The sequence below is a fragment of the Coregonus clupeaformis genome, unplaced genomic scaffold (assembly GCF_020615455.1).
Source record: "Coregonus clupeaformis isolate EN_2021a unplaced genomic scaffold, ASM2061545v1 scaf1225, whole genome shotgun sequence".
NCBI lineage: Eukaryota > Metazoa > Chordata > Actinopteri > Salmoniformes > Salmonidae > Coregonus > Coregonus clupeaformis.
This window is the reverse complement of record NW_025534679.1, coordinates 140870-152500: the sequence shown is the minus strand read 5'-3', so window position 1 is coordinate 152500 and position 11631 is coordinate 140870. Positions and strand designations below refer to the sequence as shown.

General features: G+C 45.8%; 2 protein-coding genes across 5 annotated transcripts in view; one reads left to right on the top strand and one right to left on the bottom strand.

Moving 5' to 3' along the window:
• Nucleotides 1–1878, top strand: part of scg3 (secretogranin III) — a gene marked incomplete at its 5' end in the record, with an annotated part of 16642 nt that extends 14764 nt beyond the window's left edge. For all 3 annotated transcript variants that reach the window (XM_045217787.1, XM_045217786.1, XM_045217785.1), the window contains 1 exon segment: nucleotides 333–1878. In XM_045217787.1, coding sequence (XP_045073722.1) covers nucleotides 333–451 — 119 coding nt within the window.
• A 528-nt stretch (nucleotides 1879–2406) lies between these two features.
• On the bottom strand, nucleotides 2407–11103 carry lysmd2 (LysM, putative peptidoglycan-binding, domain containing 2). Of its 2 annotated transcripts, XM_041894358.2 has the most exons (4): nucleotides 10602–11103; nucleotides 9279–9640; nucleotides 8957–8998; nucleotides 2407–3457 (listed from the first exon to the last, which is right to left on the bottom strand). In XM_041894358.2, exons 1-3 carry the CDS (start codon nucleotides 10851–10853, stop codon nucleotides 8977–8979), a joined length of 636 nt encoding a protein of 211 aa, XP_041750292.1. In that variant the 5' UTR covers nucleotides 10854–11103; the 3' UTR covers nucleotides 2407–3457; nucleotides 8957–8976. The 2 variants fall into 2 exon arrangements, with proteins under 2 accessions (XP_041750292.1, XP_041750284.1); XM_041894350.2 differs by lacking the exon at nucleotides 8957–8998 and having other exon boundaries at nucleotides 10602–11102.
• Nucleotides 11104–11631: the final 528 nt, after the last annotated feature.

The window sequence follows — 11631 nt, the reverse complement described above, 5'->3', positions numbered from 1 at the left end:
CTCCTGGCTCTCATGTGCTGCTTCTTAAACACCCACACCAGTAGAAATCCACTTTTCTGAGCTGAAAGACGATGGCCAGAGCTTACTCATGATGTTGCACAACAGTTTAAGTCAATAAATCATTGTTTTAGTTAAAGTACGATATGTTTGGGCTTAAGGTGACAAATCCGAACTGCCCACTTCAGACAAATCTGTGTGAATGCTGTGTCTTTTCCTATGATATGACATGCAAATTATTTTTTGTTTAGTTTCAGGGTTGGGTTTACACAATCCTTGTTCACATTATTCCAGATTAGATTATAATCTGTCTATCCTTGTGTATTGTATTCCAGATTACGACCTGTCCAAACTGAGGGACTTCATGGACCAGCAAGTGGACTCCTACATCGACAAGGGCATCATTGAGAAGGGCGAGGGAGAGACCATCAAGAGGATCTACGGCAGCCTGTAACCTTCAACCAACCTTAAAATAACTAACAACTAACCTTTAAATAACCTACGACCAACCTTAAAAAACCTACGACCAACCTTCAAAAAACCTACTGGAAATGTATGACGATTGATAAACCTATGAATAGGGCCTATAGTTTTTCCTGTTCAGGTAACATCATTTGGAAAAACTCCTGGCTTGAGATGATGATCCCTGAAAGTAACTGCCTCTGATTTTGGTGTGAATTATTGCCTTGATGTCAATTGGAGTGTGAGTAAATTGAGTGGATCTCAAGTTAGGATTCGGCCCCTATGAGACGAAATGTATGATCTGTATGTATTTAAAATAAACAATTTAGGCAAAAACATATTGTATTTGACATTTCCAGAAAGCTGGAATGGAATAATGGTAATATTATCACGGAAAGTATATATTAAACTATACAGCACTCAGTTCAGCAGGCTAGAAAACAATCAGCAATAGTCCGATGTCACTGAGTGGCACTGATGATGGGATATCAACGTCAAACTGACTCGATTAGGAAGGGGAAACACAACAGTTATTCTGTCAAATCAACTGACTGCTCTAATGTACCTTGAGGAGTGAAATGTTGACATACTGAGGGGGAATAAGTGTTAAACCATCCCACTGGACACACACTGGTTGAATCAACGTTGTTTCCACGTCATTTCAATGAAATTACGTTGAACCAATGTGGAATATATGTTGAATTGACGTCTGTTCCCAGTGGGATGATTGTGTCCCAAATGGCATACTATTCCCTATTTAGCGCACTATTTTTGACTAGGCCCCATATGGCTCTGTTAAAAAATAGTGCACTATATAGGAAATAGGGTGCCATTTGGGACACAAATATGTCTGGTAGTAGAGTTCCAACTCTAGCTTTCTCATGGATTACAGGTCATAAGTACTGTATGTCTTTGCAATAGACTTTTGCAACAAGTACACATATCTAAATGTATTCATTCTGTGTAATCTGTCCTAGCATATTATATATATTTTTTCCCTCTCCAGCATCAATGTAAAATCTATTGTATTAAGGCTTTTAACTCAACCAAAAACAGCTGTGTCCAGTATCATTTCAGTGCCCTGTATGTCCAGCCTCTCCTCTGTTCTTTGTTCTGGGGTCATTCCTTTGGGGCCCTGTCTGTGTCCTTTCCCTCTATCTGCATTCTGCAAAATGGGTAGTAGTGGGAAGTTGCCCCTAGATGCTGATCTTGGATCAGTTGTGCGTTTTCCCCACTAATGGTAAAGGTTAGGATTGTGGGAAGGTGGGGATCTGTCCCCACCTTCTGTACGTCTCAGTATATTCAACATGTATACAACCGCTCTAGAGACACAAAATGAAGTATTTTTTAATGTAAATATTTGTGATGTTTTTTCCAAAAATGTTAAAGCAATTAAAACATTGCCTTTCTTTATCTTTATCTGTTTAGTTGACTCTGGTAAAGAGAATATCAAAGAATGCATCCCAAATGGCACCCTATTCCCTATATAGTGCACTACTTTTGACCAGAGCCCTATGGGCCTTTACATGGAATAGGGTGCCATTTGGGACAACAACTTGTGTGAGACAATGTAGTTCCTCATGTTGCTACCTGACATTAAGAATCAGGATTCTGAGCCAATATTGTTATTGATCGAGAGAGAGCTGATGCTGCAACAAGATTTAAAGAACAAAGGCATAACTTTGAATATTGAGTCACATTCCAGATGAGCCCCTTCTCTGATCCTATAGAAACACATGAAGCTGTTCAACATTTTCAACTCTTCTTTCTTGAAACAATCAACTATCAGAGGGGAGGGTAGCCTCAGAGGCCCGGGCTTCTCACATCATAGTCCAGTCAACAAGATGAGATTTGGAAGGATGCCACACGAGACTAGAGGAGGGGTAACTCAGCAAAATGTACAACAACATTTATCATCAACAAAAACAACTAGGAAACCAAGAGAAGTCTGTTTTAAAGTTGCATTTATTCATCCTCAAAAATCAAGAAAAAAAGCACATTAAAACTCAGCCATGGTTTAATTTGCACAGTATTCCACACACTTTAAAAACAACAGTACATTCACACTTCAAAAAGAGCTTTCCCTTTATGTTACCAATGAATGCTTCTAAACAGGTAAACAAAACAGTTAAAAGGCTTCACCACCCCGCCCATCCATAGCTTCTGGTGAGAATTCAGTCAAGGGATACGTCCAAAATGGCACCCTATTCTCTATGTAGTGCACTACTCTTGACCAAAACCCTATGGGCCCTGGTCAAAAGTAGTGCACTACATAGTGAGCCATTTGGGATGCAGACAATATGGGGAATAAATAGGGTGCCATTATGGATGCAGCCTAGTAGGAGTAGGAGGTGGAGGAAGAGGAGGAAGAGAGGAGGAGGAAGAGAGGAGGAGGTAATACTGGAGGCTTCTCCATCTAGCTATCCATCCATCTACTGGACTGATGCTATTCTAGTAGGGATTGGATAATCAGAGTTGGGGTAAAAGCGAGTATCGATCTAATCCCCCAAACACACACCTGTGTGTTTCCTGTGTGTGTTTCCTATGAGTGTGAGTGTATGTGTGAGTGTCAATGTGTGTGTGTGTGTGTGTGTGTGTGTGTGTGTGTGTGTGTGTGTGTGTGTGTGTGTGTGTGTGTGTGTGGTAAAGACCCAGCTGAGGGTTATTCTGTACAGCAGCATCATGTAGACTTGTAGTGAGTGGATGAGTGTTGAGGTAACAGACTACCTGCTGTTCACATGACTGACAGCAGTTGAACAGTAATAATCCTAATAATAAAACCTATGATAAATATTAAAAAGGCAAAGGATGACACCTCACTTAGACATGACGTCCAGTGTCATGGTTTGGTAGAGAGAGATACAAGAACAACGGGAAAGGAAGGATGGGGATGGATGGATGGATGGATGGATGGTTGTCAGGGCTTCAGGTAAACAAGTGTGTCCTTTAGATCTCCTGGTATGATGAAACAGGAAGTGTGTATTCCTCTTCACTGTCCCTGTGAACAAACAGAACACACACATTAGCGCACACACATATCAACACACACATATCAACACACACTTGAACTGGACTGACCACATGTACAGACTTTCCGCACCTTAGCACACTCACCCCCACACAGATATACACTCATCCACACACACACCCACCCACACAGATATACACTCATCCACACACACACCCACACAGATATATTGGACGGTGTATACTATGTGTATCCTGTACATATGACTAATAAAACTTGAAATAAATAACACACACATATCATCAACACACACAAACATAACATCCAGTGAATTCACTCTATTTGCATATAGACACCCTATAAACAGGGTGTTTGCTAACTAAAGCCATCTCAGACCACAATCGTGTGTGTGTGTGTGTGTGTGTGTGTGTGTGGCTCAGACTCAAACCCTAGTCCTACAGTGTGTTTGCTCCAACAAGAGGCACGCTCCTCTGTTTCCTCACAGACGCCAGAGTAAACATAGACCTGGTGCCAGAACCACACTGATAACTATACTGCTACTAAACACACAGGTCCTTGGCTGGCAGATATACTGTAGTACCGTACAGCTGAGCCATAGCTATATAGATATGGCTCTGGTATCACAGGAGGCTGTTGAGGGGAGGATGGCTCATAATAAATGATAGAATGGAGTGAATAGAATGGTATGAAACATGTTTGATAGCGTTCCATTTATTCCGTTCCAGCCATTACTATGAGCCTGTCCTCACCAATGACGGGGCCACCAGCCGCCTGTGACAGGTACAGAGGATGATAACCCACTGAGTTAATTAAGCAACAAGGCACGAGGAGGTGTGGTATATGGCCAATATATCACGGCTAAGGACTGTTCATAAGCGCGACAGCGCGGAGTGCCTGGATACAGCCCTTAGCCGAGGTATATTGGCCATATACCACAAACCCCCGAGGTGCGTTATTGCTATTTATAACTGGTTACCAACGTAATTAGAGCAGTAAAAATAAATGTTTTGTCATACCCATGGTATATGGTCTGATATACCACGGCTGTCAGCCAATCAGAATTCAGGGCTCTAACCACCCAGTTTATAATATCCAGTATTTGCTGATCATGGGGTTTTTGAGTTATCTGTAAACAAGGTCCTATAATATTTTAATTGTATAGAGGTAGACAGAGAATGAGAAGTCACATGGTGCGCCGGCCTCAGTGTGTCAACCCTCCCATGGAGTTGTTACATTCCTATTAGAGGTGTGAGGGCTGGGATGAATACGCGTTAGCCTAATCACTGCCACACTCCCTCTCTCCCTTCTTATCCATCACTCCTTAGCCCCTTCCTTCACCCGTTATGTCTTCTCTTCACCACTCCTTAGCCCCTTCCTTCACCCGTTATGTCTTCTCTTCACCACTCCTTAGCCCCTTCCTTCACCCGTTATGTCTTCTCTTCACCACTCCTTAGCCCCTTCCTTCACCCGTTATGTCTTCTCTTCACCACTCCTTAGCCCCTTCCTTCACCCGTTATGTCTTCTCTTCACTACTCCTTAGCCCCTTCCTTCAACCATTATGTCTTCTCTTCACTACTCCTTAGCCCCTTCCTTCACCCGTTATGTCTTCTCTTCACCACTCCTTAGCCCCTTCCTTCACCCGTTATGTCTTCCCTTCACCACTCCTTAGCCCCTTCCTTCACCCGTTATGTATTCTCTTCACTACTCCTTAGCCCCTTCCTTCACCCATTATGTCTTCTCTTCACCACTCCTTAGCCCCTTCCTTCACCCGTTATGTCTTCCCTTCACTACTCCTTAGCCCCTTCCTTCACCCGTTATGTCTTCTCTTCACCACTCCTTAGCCCCTTCCTTCAACCGTTATGTATTCTCTTCACTACTCCTTAGCCCCTTCCTTCACCCGTTATGTATTCTCTTCACCACTCCTTAGCCCCTTCCTTCACCCATTATGTCTTCTCTTCACTACTCCTTAGCCCCTTCCTTCACCCATTATGTCTTCTCTTCACCACTTCTTAGCACCTTCCATCTTCTCTCCCTTCTTTCTGCCAAACTTACTTCCTTTTTTCTTCCTTGCTTTCTTTCCTCTCCTTCTTCCTTTAGTCCTTGCTGCCCTCATACACCCCCCCCCCTCCCCTTTTCTCTCTCTTTCCTGGCAGGTCTATAATTAGCTGATAGATCAGTCTGCAGAGGGATGTGTCCTCCTATGTGGCCTAATAGGGTTTCATCTCAATAGTCTACAGTAGCTTGGACCATAAACCCAAAATAACCAACACCGACATTTCTATGAAAAAGAGGTGGACAGGAAAGAGAGGTGGACAGGAAAGAGAGGTGGACAGGAAAGAGAGGTGGACAGGAAAGAGAGGTGGACAGGAAAGAGAGGTGGACAGGAAAGAGAGGTGGACAGGAAAGAGAGGTGGACAGGAAAGAGAGGTGGACAGGAAAGAGAGGTGGACAGGAAAGAGAGGTGGACAGGAAAGAGAGGTGGACAGGAAAGAGAGGTGGACAGGAAAGAGAGGTGGACAGGAAAGAGAGGTGGACAGGAAAGAGAGGTGGACAGGAAAGAGAGGTGGACAGGAAAGAGAGGTGGACAGGAAAGAGAGATGGACAGGAAAGAGAGGTGGACAGGAAAGAGAGGTGGACAGGAAAGAGAGGTGGACAGGAAAGAGAGATGGACAGGAAAGAGAGGTGGACAGGAACGAGTGGTGGACAGGAAAGAGAGGTGGACAGGAAAGAGGTGGACAGGAAAGAGAGATGGACAGGAAAGAGAGGTGGACAGGAAAGAGAGGTGGACAGGAAAGAGAGGTGGACAGGAAAGAGAGGTGGACAGGAAAGAGAGGTGGACAGGAAAGAGAGGTGGACAGGAAAGAGAGGTGGACAGGAAAGAGAGGTGGACAGGAAAGAGAGGTGGACAGGAAAGAGAGGTGGACAGGAAGGAGAGGTGGACAGGAAAGAGAGGGACAGGAAGAGGTGGACAGGAAAGAGAGGTGGACAGGAAGGAGAGGTGGACAGGAAGGAGAGGTGGACAGGAAAGAGAGGTGGACAGGAAAGAGAGGTGGACAGGAAAGAGAGGTGGACAGGAAAGAGAGGTGGACAGGAAAGAGAGGTGGACAGGAAAGAGAGGTGGACAGGAAAGAGAGGTGGACAGGAAGGAGAGGTGGACAGGAAGGAGAGGTGTAGATGAAAGAGAGGTGGAGAGGAAGGAAAGGTGGAAGCCTCTCACCTTAACCATTAGATCCCAGTGGTTAGGTCAGTCTACTGCTGTGTCCTGAGCACTGTGTATGTACTGAGTACCACACTGCTCCCCGAGCATTGTTCATCCATTATTCACAGACTCACTCAGGCACCACGGCAACCCACATTCCAATTAGACCAGCAGGTGTGTGTCAGAGTGACAGCACAGACTGCATGTTACCAACTAGAACTGTCCTCAGCTGCAGAACATCTAACCCAGTTTCCATTACCAAGTCTCAGATCATGTAAAGCTTGTTTTACTCCATAGATTCAAAACTATATTAAAACAATATTAAAACTATATTTCTCTTGCAACCATAGCTCTTTATAAAAAAATGTGAGAGTGGTTACATTTCTCCTTCCGCATCCCTCAGCTGTTAACCAAAACAAGTGGCAGGGTGACGGCTTGTTGTTTTTCGAATCCCCAGATTGCCCGTTTAAACCAGTTTCACTTCAAGGAAATGATTACATTTCCTATCAATCCTGTAACACAGCTTTTAAACCACAGTTCATCTAAGATAACTCAATAAATCTGTCATTCATTTTGACGTTTTGGTCGCGCAATTTTACATCCAACTAAGATACAGTATTATCTGGAGCAGTATTTCTCAAGTGAACAAAATGTGCATGAGAACTAGTTGCCTGTCGTTGAATGACAACAAACACTTAATTGAAGAATCCGTACTGTTGACCAATCACCGACGAAGGGGCGTAGACTTCGGCTACCGAAGAAAAAATGTTGTGTGCTCAAACAGCCGGAAAGAAACCTGCCGAACACCAAAACAAACCAAAATGACACAAAATGTAGTCATAATATATGCACAAACTGTTTCAACTGGGAAGCATATTGTAAGCGTTATTCATTGTGATCTAAAAGGCAAAAGTGATCCTATATCAGCACTCCTATTCTGAGACGCTGTGTGGATGCAGCCCCTGGCCTAGCCAGCTAGACTAGCGGGTCCTAGCAGTTTTTCACCTACCTACCAGTATCATTATTGTAGCCGTAGCCTCCCGCGTCCCGCCTGCCTGCCTGAGAGAGAGAAGTGTGTGAAGGGACAGACTGCAGCTGCTGCCAGCGTGACTCAGTACTGACTTGGCAGTTCCTCTAACTAAATGTGTGTGTGTTCGTTCACATGCCAGCCAACTAGCCGATCTTCACAGACGTGACTGTGTCTCAGCACGCAGTCAGCGAGACAAGCTCAGGCCTGACTTATGCTGAATTCCAAATCAACCCCTAGATAGAGCCTACTCCCCTAGATGGCCCCTACTCCCCTAGATGGCCCCTACTCCCCTAGATGGCCCCTACTCCCCTAGATAGAGCCTACTCCCCTAGATGGCCCCTACTCCCCTAGATAGAGCCTACTCCCCTAGATAGAGCCTACTCCCTAGATGGCCCCTACTCCCCTAGATGGCCCCTACTCCCCTAGATGGCCCCTACTCCCCTAGATGGCCCCTACTCCCCTAGATGGCCCCTACTCCCCTAGATGGCCCCTACTCCCCTAGATGGCCCCTACTCCCCTAGATGGCCCCTACTCCCCTAGATAGAGCCTACTCCCCTAGATGGCCCCTACTCCCCTAGATGGCCCCTACTCCCCTAGATGGCCCCTACCCTACATTGCTTGTTGTTTGCTTGTCTCTCAGTCCTGTAATGTCATCCGTTTGGAAGGGAATCTGAGCAGTAATAGAATAGAGGTTTAAACGTTAGGCTACACTGGGAGTCAGGTGGGCTGAGAACAGACCAAGACACTGTTGATGGACAACTCTCTCTCCTGACGCATCAGTACACACACACACACACACACAGGGTGAAGGCATCTGCAGTGACAGCATCTTCTGGTCTCAGCCTCCTACGCACACCCCCTCACACTCTCTCTCCATCTCTCTCTCACACACACACACACACTCCTGATCTCAGCCCCTCACCACCCACAGTTTGGCAGGAAGTCCGCATGACTCAGCATTTATGACTAGCAGCCAATCGCAGGCCAGGAGAGAGGGGCACTGGCCAATGGGAATGCAGAATCTGACAGGCATCCGTCACCTGCATCTGTGTAAGCAGGACGTCACACATCACACTTACACTGGCAGCTTTCTGATTCGACGTCACACTCACAGGCAGTCTGCTGATTGGACCGCTGGTTTGATTGATGTGCCTGGACGAAGCAACTTTTAACGAAGACAAGAGTTGGCTAAAGGACAACTACTAGTCTGAATTGCTAGTCTGAAAACCACCCCTAGCTCCTACCACTTTGCTGAGAATTGAGGATTTGTGTTACCTACCCCAAGCTGATTCATTGGTTTTAGCTCAGCGGGCTAACACGTCTTGTGGTATGCAGAAGGGATAAGGAAAATGCTTGTCAACTCAGTTGTTCAGTTCAATGTGGTTCACTGAGTGTGCCAGGGGCACATCTGACATTACACATTATTACCTATATAGTTCACTACTTCAAATGGCACCCTATTCTGAACATAGTGCACTACTTTTGACCATAGCCCTATAGGCCCTGGTCAAAAAGTAGTGTACTAAATATGGAATAGGGTGCCATTTTGGACGAAACCCATGTGATTGGCTATCACCACCTCAGCGTATTCCGTCTCTTACCTCACTTCCTCTTCTTTGAGCCTGCGTGCTGCCTGCTTTGACTGTTTAATCTGCAAGTCCAGTCTGTGGAGGAAGTCTTGAGCTGACAGCTCTTCTGGCTGGGGCCGTTTAGAACTACTACTGTCCTTTTCCCCGGGGCCAGGGGCCAGGGGCAGCGAGGGGTCCTCCTCAGTGTCCCTGTCCCTGTCCTGCCCCACACACAGGGGGTTGAAGTCCTGGTCCTGGGGCTCTCCGTCGGGGGACTCTAGAGACAGGCCGTTGAAGGGAGAGGTCTTCTCTGAGACGACAGGGATGTTGAGGGTGTTACGCAGAAAGATACAGTCGTTACTGAACAGCTTGTTGGTCCTCTTAATCTGCTCCATCTGGAATCATATATGTGACATAACGATTAGAACAGTATTAATAACATGTAACAAAGCAGTAATATCAGTATCAATAACTGCAGTCATAAAGCAGTCATAACAAATAGCAATGCTAATAAGATAGTAATAACACAAAGCAGTAATAACAGTATCACTACAAATACTAATTTAGTTAGTAACACATGTTATTGGGTGTGAGGTGAGCAATGCACGCTGATGTTCAGGAAGACAGACATTCCTAGAAGCCCCTAGGGCAGGGATGGGCAACTCCAGTCCTGGAGGGACACAGTGTGTGCAAGCTTTTGTTCCACCCCAACACTAACACACCCAATTAAACGAAAACCAGCACACTGTGCTCCTTCAGGACTGGAGTTGCCCACGTTGGTCATCAGTGACAGTGAACTACAGAGATGGGAATGAAGACTGCCAGAGAGCCAAACACTGCATGTGGCTGAAGTTGCTCAAACAAGATCACACAAACCCTTGTGTTGCCTGTTTGTTCCAGTATTCTACAGGTAAGGATACAGTAGCCAACATTGCTACATTGTAGTACATTCTGTTATGACTCATGACCATGTTGTTAATGCAACAATGTAACAGTAAGAATGTAGCTAACAGTAACAGTTGAGCAGGGACGCTCAGGCCTTGAATCTTAAATCTGATACTTCCTGAAGTTCATGGTTCGAAGCCTGTCCAGTCCGTCCGTTGCATTCAGGTATCACGAGAGTAAGTCATACATGTTTGGATCTAAGAATAATTTAATCGTGTAGTAGGTCTAGGCTAATCTTGCAAGCACTGATTTTATTATACTCGCGACCATCATATGACAATTTAGCAAATAGGTGGTCCCAAAAATGCTCGCATGCATGCCAGATGATCAAAACAAATGAATGTGATTTCACATTTGTATATCCACAACCATAACACACAAGACGTGTGTATATACCGGTAATAACCTTACCGTTACTTCGTATTTGAGGGCTATCCCTTGCAAAGTGTCGCTGTCTGTCACCCGATGCTCTATGTATTTCTCGCCGAGAGAAGCCGCGACGCTAGCCGTACTCCCGTACGACCGGATCTTGGTTCGGGCCAGGCTCTGTGACAGTTCACTATCGGATTCAGAACCGGACCGGGAGCGAGGAAAGATGGGCTGTCCAAGGCCAAACCTCGCTCCACCATCCCTCATCGGCAGGACAGGCGAGTACTCCGCCATCTTCTCCTCTCCGTAGCTGATTGTTTGTTTGTGATGCGCCGACTACACTCAGCTAACCTGGTCTAGGAGGTAGCTAAGTGGCTGGCTAGCTTACTCAGTCAGGCTGCGGGAAGATTGCCATTTCTAGTTTGGTGATACATGTCGATCCTGTGTGAATGTGGCATATTTCAGGTCAGGCAAAACCGAGCCGCTCGCAGTTTGGTGCCACAGACCAACACTCGTTACTTCACGTTGCAGACGTAAAAAAACGTGAAACGCTCGGTGTGAATTTGGGGCAATGCAATTGGATACGCACTCCAGCGTGTCTTCCCTGCTCCAAGCTTGTGACATCACCAGTGTCATTTGAGAGCACAGGCATACTGCTAGCTAGGGCCCAAAAATACGGATGTTGTTTTACAGTAGGCCTATCTGATCAATAAAAGTAATGTCAGACTACTTTAAGAAATATATGTTCACACCAAACCATTGTGGAATAGAGTGAATACATAATTTACTGTCCATTTGATTAGAATAGCACCTGTGGATGGAGAGCAATTTTGGGGTTAGTGCCTTGCTCAAGGACACAACGGCAGTGGTTTGTAGGCCTACCTACCAGCCTGGGGCTGCTGGTATTGCCTGGTCATCCTTCTTGGTAAGTCTCATGTCCCTGTGAGCTGTGTGCCTGTGGAATGTAACCATGGCCAGGGACACAGAGGAGGGGAGGGGAGGAGGGAGGGAGGGGGGAGGGGGAAATGGGGAGAGAGAAGGAAGGGGGGGATATGGGGGAGGGAGAGGTAGG

Bases quoted from the DNA above. Each gene is read 5' to 3' on its own strand.
- lysmd2 (XM_041894350.2), bottom strand. From the start codon at position 10,853: ATGGCGGAGTACTCGCCTGTCCTGCCGATGAGGGATGGTGGAGCGAGG. The intron at 9,641-10,601 runs GTAAGGTTATTA...ATATGATTCCAG, and splicing joins CCCTCAAATACGAAGTAACG to ATGGAGCAGATTAAGAGGAC. The intron at 3,458-9,278 runs GTAAGAGACGGA...GTTTGTTCACAG, and splicing joins CTCAAAGAAGAGGAAGTGAG to GGACAGTGAAGAGGAATACA.